We start from the raw sequence: 14,802 nt of genomic DNA, 5'->3' as shown, positions 1-14,802 counted from the left end.
TTAGGTAAATCTTATTCTTACAAATTCTAAAAATAAACCTTTTGAACTGCAAAATTCAATTAATAAAAAAACATTCTTCAGCTACTTTAAGATTGAGAAACACTGTAATTCTGACCTGCACTAATAGCAGGGGTCATTTCATAGAAAAAGAGGTGCAGGAGCTCATTAGCATAACTCATTAGCACAACTTATTTGCATATGCCACGCCCCCTGACATCACCGAAGTGTGTCAGAAAGCAACACCCACCACTCAGGCTCCACTGGACTGTTCTGGATTGCTAGCTATTGGGGGGGGGGGACGTGCAGATCTGTCCTCGCAGAGGAGGAAGAGCTTGTACCTGAATAAAACTTGGTCTTTAAGGTGCCACTGGACTGTTTTGGATTGCTAGCTATTGGGGGGGGGGACGTGCAGATCTGTCCTCGCAGAGGAGGGAGAGCTTGTACCTGAATAAAATTTGGTCTTAAAGGTGCCACTGGATTGTTTTGGACCGGGGGGCCAGGGGGAGCTCTGCAACTTACCTGGCTGCTTCTTGCTCTGCCTGAGGGCTGCTGGGAGCAGAGGGTGGGGCTTGTTGCATGTGCCCGCCCCCTGGGCTCTTTACTGCCGGAGCTCCACTCCTGTGTGCTCCTGCAGGAAATGATCCCTGACTAATAGGATGTGTCCTTTAGTCCCCACTTGGATCACAATGACATCTCTCACACATTTTTGTCTTAACTTAGGAAGGATGGCTCCAGAACAAACTAATTTATGCAGTAGCCAAATTGCTTGCTCACAACTGTAATGCCAGTAGCTCCCAAACGTAGCATTTTTGCTCACAAGACTTCACAGCTTATAGGGAACAATGCTTATAGGCCTTTCACAGGCAACTGTAAAGGAGTCTGGTATGAGGTATAGCTAGGACTGAATGGAAAAGGTCCATTAAACCCAAGCATCTGTGAGAGCTTTTGTGGGGTAGGGTGGGCAGAGAATAAGAAAAATGTTCTACGCTCTCTCTCAGAGGACAAAGAATCAAGCGGAAGATTAGTAGGACGCATGTCTGACCTGTGACAGTGATGTTGAAGAAGACAGAATCACCACCCGCATCACACGCAAACTCCCCTGCGTCATGCACTTGTGCAGAGGGAATGATCAGCCGGCGGTGGGGGCCTTCACTCTCCAGCAAGAGGGCCTCGCTTTCTCCCACCTCCTCCCCATCCTTGTACCAGCGCACAAGAGCACCGGGGCAGGACAGTTCACAGGCCAGCACCACACGCTCTCCAGCCCGGTAGGCATGGGCCTCCTCCGCACTGGAATGCACGATCTTCACAGGAGGTTCTGTGGCGGAAACACACACACACACACACGGTGAAGATTCTTTTGCGTTGAAACACACACACACGGTGAAGATTCTTTTGCTGCAGGAGTATTTGTTGTTTCTCCAGATATAGAAACTATATAGAATATGTTTAGAGGAAGCAATGAACTAGAGAATCTCCCTGCTGCGACTGAGTCTCATGCTGGTATATCTTGTGTTAATACAGGATCAGTTGGCTCAACCCACAGAGAGCTGGACTCAGAACTGGAAGGCGGGGATTTCAAATTCTGCCTCTGACACAAATGAACTGTTTGGCCTTGGAGCAAAGTCACTGTTTCTCGACCTCAGTTTCCCAATGAAAACAGCAGGTAACAGTGATCACAGGCACAGGATTGCTAAGGGAGGCTCACCTGTAAATCCTTATTTCACCACGAAATATGGGCCAAACTAGACTTGACAGTGTCTTCATGGCCACTATTTTAAAGTCATTTGAAAATGCTGCAAACACAGTGCAGCACTCTGGCTCCCCCCAGCGGCACTTAATAAAGCATGGGAGGTGGACGAGAGAACCTCAGTCCATCACACTATAGTCAGGATCCAGACTTTAATCTGGCGGCGGCAGCATACTTGTGGAGGCCATGCCCTAAATCTTGACCTGGGCAAGACTCACTCTCTCAGCTCAGTCTAACTCAGAGCTGTTGTGAGGCCAAGATGTAAAATAATTTATGCACAAAAAATTGCTGGAGAAATTATAAAGAACAAGCAGCAAGGACTCATTCCCCCCCCCCCTCTATCTTCCCCCACTATTTCTGCTTTCCTTTCCCTGGCAGCCCCCATAAGCAGGTGGGGGGGACACTGGCTTGGGGGTGCATGCTGGGGGGGGGCAGGAAGAGAAGCACAAGCAGAGGGCCTGGTGGTAGGCAGAGGAGGGTCCTTGCCCTGGAACCCAAAACCTGGAACAAGCCCTGCTCACAACAAACAGTGTTTGGGCTGCAGAAACTTTATGGATTATTAATCAACATGTCAATTAGCAGCAATGTGACATTGTACAATTCAGTGAATCAAGTGGGATTGCTCTCATTGGCCCTTTGTTGATCTCTTGTTCTGAATGTTGACATAGTTTGGATCTTTACTCATAAGAGGTTGCTGACCCCTGGGCGACAGCACCTGTGCGGAGCAGAAATCTAACACACGCAACTTGTCAGTACAGGAAGATAAAGGACTGTGTCGCTAAGGGACATTTAGAGGGGAAGTTTCTGACCTGTAACAGTGACCTTGAAGAAGACAGAATCTCCCCCCATGTCACATGCAAACTCTCCTGCGTCTCCCATTTGAGCAGAGGGAATAACCAAGCGACGGTGACACCCCTCACTTTCCAGCAGGACAGCCTCGCTTTCTTCCACTACCTTCCCATCCTTGTACCAGTGCACAGGAGCATCAGGGCGGCACAGTTCACAGGCCAGCACCACACGCTCTCCAGCCCGGTAGGCATGGGCCTCCCTGGCATTGGAATGCACAGCTGTCACAGGAGGTTCTGCAATGACAAATAAATACCATGGTGTAGAAATCATCCACAGAACAGAGCAAGGGGGCAAGGGGGATCATTACTAATCTTCCTAGTTGGGGAGAAAGAGACTGTTTTGTAAATCGAACTCCCACTAGCGCTGGATGGCAGAGATCCCCGTGCTTGTTTGGGCACCATCAAGTTAGAGCTGCCAATTGCTTCTTGTTTTAAGAGGTGCCTTTACTTCAATGAATTTGCCCTTATTACAAGGTTGGTAAGAGTTTCTAGGGCTTGGCAGTCGACTGAGTTCAATGGACTTATAAGGGTGTAACTCAGCCTGGGATTGCACTGTGAGGCTCCAGGGCCCCATCCTTGTGGTTCAGCAGAACCACACCAGCTTCTCCCCCCTCCGCTCACCATCCACAGTCACAGTGAAGCTGATGGCATCATCCCCTGCATTGCATGTATAAGTCCCAGAATCCAAAGAGCAGGCTGAAGGAATTAGCAGTCTGCGAATGTTGCCTTCTGACTGGACAGCAAGTGCACCGTCTTCCGAAGCCACAGGGTTTCCATCTTTGAGCCAGCAAATGGTAGCATCAGGTATAGAGACTTCACATTCCAGGACCAGTGGCATCCCAGCCAAAAGTGTTCGATGTCGTCTGACCTCTGGCACTGGGGTGATGATGTGTGCTTGGGGGGCTGTAGAGACACAATGCATGAATCCTGTGTAGCTGCAGGCATTAACTTCATAGTGTGCCAAGATTTAGCGATCCACCTGCGACCAGTGTTCCCTCTAAGCTGAATAACATCAACTGAGATCAGCTAGGTGTGGCTTTAGGCCACTCTTCTAAATTTAAGGCCACCGTGAGTGCAGTTGACAAAGGTTTTCACAATGGGCTGTGGAATTCAGTCCTCAGTCCTCTAGCCCAGAATCAAGTGGCAAATACAGCATCCAGAGTAGCTCAGCATTCATTCAGGAAAGTGTCCTTGTTTCTGGTTTCCCAGGCTATCTAGATTTCTGCTGGTGGGGATGCAATTCTGAAGGCAAATTTGTGATCTGGATTAAATATGCACATCAAATGCATTTGAATACTTCTATTTTCCTCACTTACCGCAATTACATATTTTAGGATTTTTGTAGATCAGGAGTGGAATCAATAGCAAGAGTGATGGTAAAGAAGGGATGCATGGCTCTTGGGGGAGCATATATATAGATATATAAAATGCAGGAGTAGGGTTGCCAACTCTTGGTTGGGAAATACCTGGAGATTTTGGGGGTGGAGCCAGGGGAGGGTGGGGCTTGGGGAGGGGCCTCAGCGGGGCGTAATGCCACAAGGGCCCACCCCCCGAAGCAGCCATCTTCTCCAGGGGAACGGATCTTGGTCATCTGGAGATCAACTGCAAGAGCAGAAAGCGTCCAGGTGCCACGTAGAGGTTGGCAGCCCTACATGCAGGGCAGGGGAAAGGGTTATGAAATGTAAAAAGCATTGATAGATGCAAAATCCATGTCCTCAGAAACACTCTCCAATTCTGTTTCAAACAGGGATAGAAACCTGCTATTTGTAAAATAAAAGCACAAGATCACAGGTCCTACTTCATAAAAGAAATTTTGGGCAGTCAGGGGGAAAACCATATATAAAATGTCTACCTGGCATGTATGAATATCTCATATGCCTGTTTAACATTGATCACACGGGTTTGGAAGGTACTAAGGAATGGCACTGGCTGGAATGTTGTCATATGTTGCTGCACACCTGCATGCATGGATAAGACTGCAAGAAGGGAAGGGGAGGGAATCACACCTGCTTGCCCCATCTCATGCATAAATCCATCCGGGCCATGGTCTAAACAGAGACTTTGTGTGCACCATGTTCAATGACCCAACTCAAACCGTCCCCTGAAGGTCAAGGGCAGGGGGCACAACTCCATTCCCCTTGCCCAGGAATCCATAACGATGAATAAGCCACATGAACATCGTATCTCTGTTAAGGCTTCCTGAGTTCTACCAAATTGGATTGTGCCACTTTTTCTTTTGCACATGCAAAAATGAGAGCAAATCACAAAAATTGCAAAATAAACAAGGGCTATTCAAACAAAGGAGCTGCGGTGGCTCAAGTGGCTACGACGCTGAACTGCAGGCTGTGGAAGGTCAGTATTTCAGCAGTTCGAGACCCGAGTGTGCCGCAAGACGGAGTGAGCTCCCGTCTCTAGTTTCAGCTCCTGCCAACCTAGCACTTCGAAAGCAAGAAACTGCAAGTAGATAAATAGGTACCACTTCGGTGGGAAGGGAACAGCGTTCCGTGCGCCTTGGTGTTTAGTCATGCCGGCCACATGACCACGGAAACGTCTTCGGACAGCGCTGGCTCTTCAGCTTTGAAACGGAGATGAGCACCGCACCCCTAGAGTCGGATTCGACTGGCTTTCGAGCAAGGGAACCTTTACCTTTATTCAAACAAAATCATGATGAGGGGGATTACATTCCAGAGAGCAAACCTAAACGTGCTGAAGGATCCAAATTCTCAGACATCATATTTGCCGCTAGAAAGGTTCCAGGTGCAGTTGAAGTCAAGGGAAATGGGTAACAGCTGGCTGCTTTGATGCAGGAGGCGCTACTTCCCCCAAATCCTGGTCGGAGCACGGGTTTTTTTTTTTAATGAGGGTGAATCTGTTGCAGCAAAAACAAAAAGCAGTCTTTGCAGCACCTTGAAGACTAACTGATTTCCTGAAACATAAGCTTTTGTGGGCTAGAATCCACTTCATCACATTTCATGCATTCTGTATATGCACCTCAAGACCCCTTTTGTTTAATGGGATGGTGGGCGATTCTGCATCTAGCATTCACTCCATGTTTTCTCAACCAGGAGGAAAAAGTGCAGCTCAAAACGACATCCAAATACCTTGGGGCCAACGCCATACTGACTGCAAAGTCACCCCTGAATGGCCAGCATAAAACAGCCATAAATCTATGCAGAAGGTACCATAAAATCTGGTGATCAAAGGAAGCGAAAGGCATGGAGTGTGGAGGCTACCATAAAATCGGATGATCAAAGGAAGTGACAGCAGCATGCCATGCAGAGGGGAATTTCTGTTCCATGGGTTTGCTAAAACAACGGAGTGAAAAGCCAGTGCAGAATCAGCCATAGGCTTTCCAGGTCTGGGTTGGAAAATACCTGGAGACTTTGGGGGGGGGACCCAGGTGAGGGCGGGGTTTGGGGAGGGGAGGGTGCACAGCATGGCCCCATGCCTTCAGAGCAGCCATTTTCTCCAGCGGAGCTGATCTCTGTCAGTTGGAGATCAGTTGTAAAAGTGGGAGATCCCCAGGCCCCACCTGGAGGCTGGCAACCCTAATCAGCCAGTATCTCTGTACCAGGTAGGTGAATTCTTGGCCTGCTGGCCAGGCTCAGTTGAAGACTCACCTTGTACATGCAGCACAGCACATTCCTTGACCCCAATGGCCTCAAATCGCACCTTGGACTCCACAGCTGCTAATTGCACGTTGCTGATCCGCATGGTGTGCTCCACCCCACTTTGGGTGATCTGGCACTGCTGGTCTTCCTCCTCCAACCTTTTCCCATTCAAGAACCAGCTCCCACTTATAGCAGCTGAGAGCTCCACTGAGAAAATAGCATCCTCACCAACGTGAACCCAAACATCTTGCAGTCCCCTTTGCACATGGGCCCTGGGCACTGAAAGAAAAGACAGAGGTTGAATCTGCATTTGTCTTTCCTACCTGTGTCCCAGCCTTCTGACTCCGTCTTCAAAAAAGCTGTCTACATTTGGTTTCGTTTTCACACCTCAACAGTGCTAGCATACTTTTGCATGTCTGCATATGTTTATCACCCTCTTGTGGCGACTCCACTGTCACTGTGCCTCCACACTGCTTTAAATGAATCTTCTCCAAACAACGTTCAAACAAGCATAGAGAAAGACGGTGTCACAGCAGCACAAAACTGATTTAAAAATGCAAATACGGATTCGACCAGAGCTTGAGGAGGTTGGCTTGAAAGGGGTAGTACATTCACATATACAAGGCAGATGATGGAGTTCAGTTGTGGAAGAAAGGAAATGGGAGACAGGATGTCTGGAACAGCAGACCAGTGCCTAGCAGTTGGACAAACAGGCCAGTCCATATGCAAAAGACTAATATAAAACTGACATTAGAAATCACAATACTCAGAAACCATCTGGAGAATTTTTCTTCCTTCAGGACATTCTATTGCTAACTTAAAAGTGGCAGTTCTTCTACAGAGAAGTTTCGAGGAGAGATTATAATGTGAGACTGCTGAGCTTGAATTCATCAGCAAGGGACCTTGAGGATTCTTATCTCATTACAGATGCTAATTTTCTGCATTTCCCACCTCTATGCATGTCTCCCTGCTCTAATCAGGCATTGTACTTCTGCATCCTGATTCCAGCTGACCCTTTTTAACATCCCTCCCACCTTCTGATGGATCTTCTTTCCTATTTGCATTTGACAAAGTGAACTTTAACTCATGAAAGCTTACAAATTTACAAACTAGATAATCTAAAAATTAGAGAGCCAGTTTGGTGTAGTGGTTAAGCGTGCAGACTCTAATCTGGGAGAACCGGGTTTGATTCCCCACTCCTGGCTGGAGTGGCACCTGGCTGGATGACCTTGGGCAAGCCGTAGTTCTGATAAGAGCTGTTCTTGAAAAAGAGCAGTTTCTGTCAGAGCTCTCTCAGCCCCACCTACCTCACAGGGTGGCTGTTGTGGGGAGAGGAAGGGAAAGGAGTTTGCTCTGAGACACCTTTGGGTAGTGAAGGGCGGGGTATAAATCCAATCTCTTCTTCTTGTTGTTGGTCTTTAGGGTACTACTGGACACAAATTTTGTTCTAGCAGTGTGAATGTGTGTGATGAGAACAAAAGGAAACCAGACACACAGTCAGGGGCATGCAGATGAGTGTAAAACTCGGCTCTCATTTGCCATGGTTATTGCTTTTCTTTGGTTCTGTATGCCTATTGTCCTCTGTCATCCTGGTCGAGTGGAGGGAGTCTGTGACAGTGTGAGGGTGTGGGTGTGAGAGCTGCTTTGCAAAAAGCATGCAAGCTTGTAACTGCATTAAGTGGGGCCTCCCTTCAGTTTGGTGTAGTGGTTAAGTGCATGGACTCTAATCTGGGAGAACCAAGTTTGATTCCTCACTTGCAGCTGCTGGATGACCTGGGCAAGCCATAGTTCTGTCAGAGCTGTTCTCTCAAGAACAGTTCTGGAAAGAGCTCTTTCAGCCCCACCTATCTCATAGGCGTAATCTTCGTGGGGGCGGCGGGGCTTCAGCCCCCGCCGAAATTTTCAGGAAGGTGCTCAGCCTCCCCCGGGAGCCACCCTTGCTCCTAGCACAGCAATGCCTCTGGCCCAGCCCCAGCCCACCCCCCCCCCGGAAATTGGAGAGTCTACAATTGGAAAGTCTACACCCTTGTGGGGAGTGGAAGGGAAAGGAGTTTATAAGCTGCTTTGAGACTCCAAGTGAAGGGTGGGGTATAAATCCAATCTCTTCTTCTCTTCTTCTTCTTCTCTGGGAAGTATGTGTGCTTGACCTTGGACAGCAGACACTGCTAGACACTAAGCTTGCAGGTGTTGGGGGAGGGCTAACAGTGCATAGTAGATGTAGGCCAAATCTGCATCTAGCATTTGATCCGCTGTCTTACCAAACCCACACTGGAACAGAAATTCCCATCTGCATTACATGCGACTTTCACTTTGATTGATTGTTGACTTTTATGGTAGCGTCCAGACTGCATGCTGCTTTCACATCGTTTGATCTCTGGTTTTATGGTGGCTGTCTGCATAGATTTATGGCTGGTTTATGGCCATTCAGGGGTGACTCTGCAGTCAGTACGGTGTTGGCCTGGGGTATTTAAATGTGGTTTTGAACTACATCTTTTTCTGTTCCAGGGTGGGTTTGTTACAACAACAGAGCAAATGCTAGATGCAGATTGGGCCGAAGACAGGCTGGATGGATCGGTGTGATTGGACTGATCATCGAGGGGCTGTTTGAATTCTATATAATACCAGAAATGGTGCCAAGAGGGTCAGTTCTGACACAGTCTTAGCTTGACACATTCTCATCTCTCAATAAACAAATCACTGCCAAGAGAGTGTCGTTGGGAGTCAGTTTGTTCAAGAGACTGACAATGAGTACCACTAGGAATCTCCTGTCATTAGCTACCAGTGCTGGTTAGCTAATGAGAATATGACCTCCCAAATTCATGTGCCTTGCCTGAATATGCTGTTGTAGGAGGTTTTTGGATGGTCTTCCCCTCAAATGGTGGGAGTCCTCTGACAAGCAGCTGGCTCAGCAAGGTACAGGAATGCAAGGAAGTCAAGGTGTCTGTAATGCTACTATGTAGTGGAAGGGGTCTTTTTGGCTATAGAGATACCTGGGAAGGTGAAGTGGAGGACCAAGGAATGGCCAGTGCTTGCATGCTGGAGTGGAATAATGAGATGAGAAAATGGAGATACCTGCAATGTCCATGCAAGGAGGGTGCCCAGTCACCATTAGGAAGCAAAGAGGCTTACCAAGATGCACAGCGCCAGGAAATTCCACATGCCCGCTGCACCCATACTGGTTGGCAGAACACACACGAAAGTGGTAGTCAGCCTCCTGTGGCATACCATCACCTGGAACTTCAACCGTGCTGGCAACATCAGTGGTGAGGCAAGGCACCCACTCAGCATCTCCAACTGCTTGCCGCTCCAGGATATAGCTGCTCGGCGGGCTGCGGTGCACATCGGATGGTGGACACCAAGTCAGAAGAGCAGCATTACTGTGGGCCATACACATCCTAGCCGCCACAGGGGCACTTGGAGGGATCCTCTTGGCACCTGGAGAAAATAAATGACTTTTGTCGTTTCTCAAAATATGAACTTGGGCGCACCATCCATCAGGATGTGACTTCTGCAGCTTACAAAAATAAATGGATCCGGGCAAAAGCACAGTACGTTGGGACTTGCAAAACTTCCTGGTAGATTGTGCTCTTATTTTTATTCTCCACTGTACTTCAGCACACCCATATGCCACCTGCCGCCTTCTCAGTCCAATTCAGGCATATAACAAATTAAGCCACTCAATTGTTACAAAGTCGGCATGACCCACTCCCACCACCCTGCCTGCAAGACGGGTGCTGGGGGTTCCAGCTGGGCAAATCACAGCTGCTAGGTGCCAATCCTGAGTTGGAAAATGGTGCAAAGAGGGAAGACTTCAGTCCCCCTCTCCCCACACATACTGTGATCCTGACCCAAACTGAGCCCTGTAGGAGTTGTTCTGAGTGTTGGAAGTTAAGGACTTTGCGCTGCCTCTTAGACTGAGGCTTCAGAGGGGGACTATAAGAGAGTCAGAGAGGTAGATATGCTGGGACACGGAGCATCCTTTTCCTCTACTACTCTGATGCTCTCCCTTTGATGTGTAGATTGCTAATCCTACGGGGAAACTTCCTTCCTTCTGTCTTGACACCTTCTCTCCCCGCTATGCTAACCTTCTCCATCTTGGCACCATGAGAGCAGGACATGGTTTCCTGTATCTCTAACCATCCTAGTTAGTTAGACTAGATTAGAAGCCTCTCCCTAGCCTATCTAGAATGGAGTTCCATACTAGTTTTGCAAAGATAAAGAGGCTCCGTGTGTAACTTTGTTTCTGGTCAGCACACACATTCCAGATGGGCTTAGCTGCGTTTATGTGCCTTAAGCACTCTGCAAACTAAATAATCCAACATTGAGCACAGAACTCTCAGGGCACATCTGGTGGACCAAGGCAGACACAGAGTGGAGGAACAGAAGGACAACATAATCTCTACTTGGGCCCTCAGTTTCAACGTCTGTTTCCCAGTCAGTCTTTTAACAGAAGCTAAACATGGGTGCTGTTTCCTTGAGATGTGTGGCACAATTATCAGTGATTCAAGCCAAGCACAGACTCTAGAAAGTCAGCATTTGATAAGGGAAGATGACGAAATTGCATCTCTTTTGTAATCCTGGGCCTGTCGTCTGGCCCATTATGTATTTTGTGTAACATTTTATAAATAATAACAGTTTGGGGAGCTGAAGACTGACCATGTGCCCTTTCCTCTCTCCCCTCCTCTACCTGCTGTGCAGGACAAGACTCCAGAGCCAAAGAAACATGCCTTTGTGGAGGGGGGGGCACGGAGGGGGGGGAATGAAGACAACAAAATGGCAAGTCAGGAAAAAAAAGTGATGCACTTTCACCCTTCCTCCACTTCCCCACTCTTTGAGGAAAAGAAAAAAAAAAGGCTATTTGCATTACAGGCGTCTGTGAATAATTGAATGTAGGAACTCAGAAATTAGCAGTTATACCCAAAGTATGAAGATTTCAGTGTGCGTATTTAACCTTTTATACTCTAACCCAGAAGTATAATCTGAATGTGAGAACTGTTGAATGTGGGATTCTTAGAGTACAATTCTCAAGCTCTTTTTCCAGGGTTGGAAAAAAATTCCAAAATTTCGAAGTGCTAGAATCAGATTTTTAAGATATCTCAGCAACCAGGATTTGGGGGATTTTTCTAAACATGTCATATTTATGATAATGGAAGGCGAACATCAGAAGTGGTCCTAATACAAGAAATATAGATTCAGGTGGGGGTCGCTGTGTGGGTCTGAAGCAGCAGAACAAAGTTTGGAGTCCCCCAGTGGGGGCACCTTGAAGACCAATGAAGTTTAATTCTGGGCATGAGCTTCCATGTGCAGGCACACTTCTTTAGACACATAAAACTTTGTTTTCACACAGCCACTAACCTGGGGCATAAAAGCTGTCCCACAGCTTACTTGCTTTGTTGTACAGTAATTAATCTTTGTGTCAGGAAAAGCATATATTATTAGTACACACCTGGCTGCATGAGTGCTTTCTCGTCTGCTGTACATTGATTATGGAGCCAAACCCTCCCGCCCGGCACAGATTGTCACAAAACCCTTGAGAGGGAGCAGGATTGCATCTGATAACCTTTGCTACACTCAGCCTCCATGTGCTGGAGGTCCTGTCTGCCCAGGGACCTACCCAAACGCACATAGGCTCTTATGTACCATCATCTGTACCTTGAAAAATTCACTGAGGTTGCTCATGGCAAGGGGACAGGCAATCCCAACCTTCCATATACATATAGCTGAACACGCTTTGTGACCCTATTCAGGGGTCATTTCATAGAAAAAGAGGTGCAGGAGCTCATTAGCATAACTCATTAGCATAACTTATTTGCATCTGCCACACCCCCTGACATCACCAGAAGTGTGTCAGAAGACAACACCCACCGCTCAGGCTCCACTGGACTGTTTCGGATTGCTAGCTATTGGGGGGGGGGGAACGTGCAGATCTGTCCTCGCAGAGGAGGGAGAGCTTGTACCAGAATAAAACTTGGTCTTAAAGGTTCCACTGGACTGTTTTGGACCGGGGGGGGGCCTCTGTAACTTACCTGGCTGCTTCTTGCTCTGACTGAGGTCTGCTGGGAGCAGGGGGTGGGGCTTCTTGCATGTGCCCGCCCCCTGGGCTCTTTACTGCTGGAGCTCCGCTCCTGTGCGCTGCCACAGGAAATGACCCCTGACCATATGAATAATACTACAGTTGATCCTCCTCTGATTAGGAGAGGCCAAGACAACAATCATGATTCTCATGTATGTGTCATATATACATGGAGGTTTTCTACTTCCATGTCAGAAAAGTAACAGATGAAGCAGCCCTTCTTTTCTCCAGAGCATTCACTTTCACTTTCTACTGTGACAAGAAATGGGCTGACTCAGAGGTTTTTTACATTTTATGGATTAACAGAAAGCATTGAGTCACATATAGAATGTTGCATGCTGTTTGATAATGAGTACATGAACTATGATATGCACCAAAAAACTGCAGCCCAAAATAGCTCTACTCTGCACGTGTGCATGACAGAACAGACCTTTCATGCTGCACATTGCTTGTACACGTGTGTGAATCCATAACATGTGAAGCTGCAGGAGGGGAGAAAGTTCTCTGGAAGGACTTCTTAACCTGCACACCTGCTAGATGAGCTTCGATCCAAACTACACACAATAGAACATTTTGTTCTTCCTAAAAACTGGGCTTTTTCAAAACAGGAAAACGGCCCCTGAGGCTGCAGGTGAAGGCTGAAAGAGCAGAAAGGGCCACTGGGAGAAAGAGTCCCCCTCCTTCCCCCTCTGCGCATGGTCAGCAGCTGCGGAGGGCCAAACTTTGAGCAGACAAACAGCAGGAGGGTTTAAAGGCCCCACCACCCTCTTGGCCCCAGGGCTGCTTTCCAAGAACAAAAAAACAAAAAAACCCATCAGGGGAAAGAAATACACAAATGCAAGCAGAAGGAAGTTACAAGATTGGTGGAGTGCAGCAGAAACTGGTGGGGGGGAGCTTCTGTCAGCAAGGTTTACTCTGTACATGATTGGTTTTGCTCCTGATGCATTCTGAGTACAAAAAAGTCTCAAGGGTAGCTAGTTTGTGGATTAGCAGCTTTTTGCCTTCTTTGTGCTGTTACATTCCACAGCCATTTTGACCCTCATTTCTCTGGAGAAATCCCCAGGGAGATAAGAGCTATCACAGGAGAACAGATAAAAGGCGGCACAAAACCAGAATCCAGGGCTCAGGGCAGACAGAAGGGGAGATTAATTGAATTTGCAATTTGGCAACATTTTAAGGCTTGAATCAAACTTTTTGACTTCTAAACATTTCCAAAGTTTTACAAATAATATTTCAGTCGCAGTCACATTTTGAAGAAATGAAGGTGCTCCACTCTGGTTACTGAATTTTAAGGCATTCGTGTTAAGGATAAATTTGCCAGATTCAATGTCCTTTTAAAAAAACAACTAAAGCCAACAGTGTGCATTCAGTGATATTGGATAAAACCCAGCTAGGAGACTATTCCAGTTTTTGCAAGTACATTCAAATATGAGGATTTGTTTGAGAATTGCCCCCAACACACACACAGTTGAGCTTTAAAGAAAATTATAATTGCGTTGGAAGATGACTGGTGGAAACCAAACCTTCAATCACGCCTTAGTAACTGTGGAACTTAGCACTACTCCTCACATCATTTATTTATGACATTTATATCCCATTTACTATATTTATATCCCATTCTTGAGAACTACTTTTATCGTATCTCCTAGAGATCTGCTCTCCAATCAGGTCTACTAGGAAGAGGGATCTGATATTATAAAAGGGGGCCTAATCTGTGCTCACCACAGACCAGCTACAACCAGAGGGGCTAAACATTACAATATTGATTTAGCAGACTGGGCGGTTCTGAACAGGGCTGCCAACTCCCTGCTGGGGAATTCCTGGAGATTCGGAGGTACACCCTGGGAAAGGGTAGGTTTGGAGAGGGCCATCGGGTCCACCCACCAAAGCAGCCATTTCCTCCAGGGATACTCTGTGATCTCTGTAGTCTGGGAGATCTCCAGGACCTACCTTCAAGTTGGCAACCCCCGTACCAATTCAGTATAATTTCCACACAAAGCTACCCTGATTCCACATAGTTTATAGTGCTGTCCATTAGTCAAGATCCATCTCTGGCCTACTGGCTGAAGCTTTGCATCACACAAGTCCAAACTGAAACTAGATTCTGGAGTTCCAGATGGAAATATGAGGACTCTCCCTTGCAAGGAGTATCAGCTCCAGACAGAGGTACAGGAAATGGAATTTGTGGGGGGGGGCACCTGTCTGGAGGTCATTCAGAAGTAAGGGGTTCTGCGATTTGCATGATTTGGTCTCAGTCAGGCTTGTCCGCCTCCCACTCACATTTGACGCGGAGTTGAGCTGAAGTCTGTGACTCGCCCGCTGTGAAAGTGATGACCCCTGCGTCATGCCGTGTCACTTGCACCAAGACCAGCAGGTGGGTTTTGCCAAAGCTCCTAATCAGGGTGTGTGGTGCCTCCACGAGTTCCTGCCCGTTCCGGCCCCAGCTGGATGCCTCCACAAGTTCCTGCGTCTCCACACAGAAGGCGGCATTCTCCCCTTCCATGACATCCAGCTTCCGCGGCA

General features: G+C 47.5%; 1 protein-coding gene across 1 annotated transcript in view; it reads right to left on the bottom strand.

Annotated features, from left to right (window-relative positions):
- The window catches only part of OBSL1 (obscurin-like 1), a gene marked incomplete at its 3' end in the record, with an annotated part of 37,977 nt that overhangs the window by 6,851 nt on the left and 16,324 nt on the right, over positions 1 to 14,802 (bottom strand). The window contains exons 4-9 of the mRNA XM_015414505.1: positions 14,560 to 14,802; positions 9,336 to 9,641; positions 6,216 to 6,485; positions 3,217 to 3,498; positions 2,557 to 2,829; positions 1,043 to 1,315 (exon numbers count right to left, since the gene is read on the bottom strand). Of these exons, the coding sequence (XP_015269991.1) occupies positions 1,043 to 1,315; positions 2,557 to 2,829; positions 3,217 to 3,498; positions 6,216 to 6,485; positions 9,336 to 9,641; positions 14,560 to 14,802 (1,647 nt within the window). The remainder of the gene's footprint in view (positions 1 to 1,042; positions 1,316 to 2,556; positions 2,830 to 3,216; positions 3,499 to 6,215; positions 6,486 to 9,335; positions 9,642 to 14,559) is intronic.

Source organism: Gekko japonicus, unplaced genomic scaffold (genome assembly GCF_001447785.1).
Source record: "Gekko japonicus isolate JY-2015 unplaced genomic scaffold, Gekko_japonicus_V1.1 scaffold446, whole genome shotgun sequence".
Lineage (NCBI taxonomy): Eukaryota > Metazoa > Chordata > Lepidosauria > Squamata > Gekkonidae > Gekko > Gekko japonicus.
This window is presented reverse-complemented; position numbering and strand designations above follow the sequence as displayed.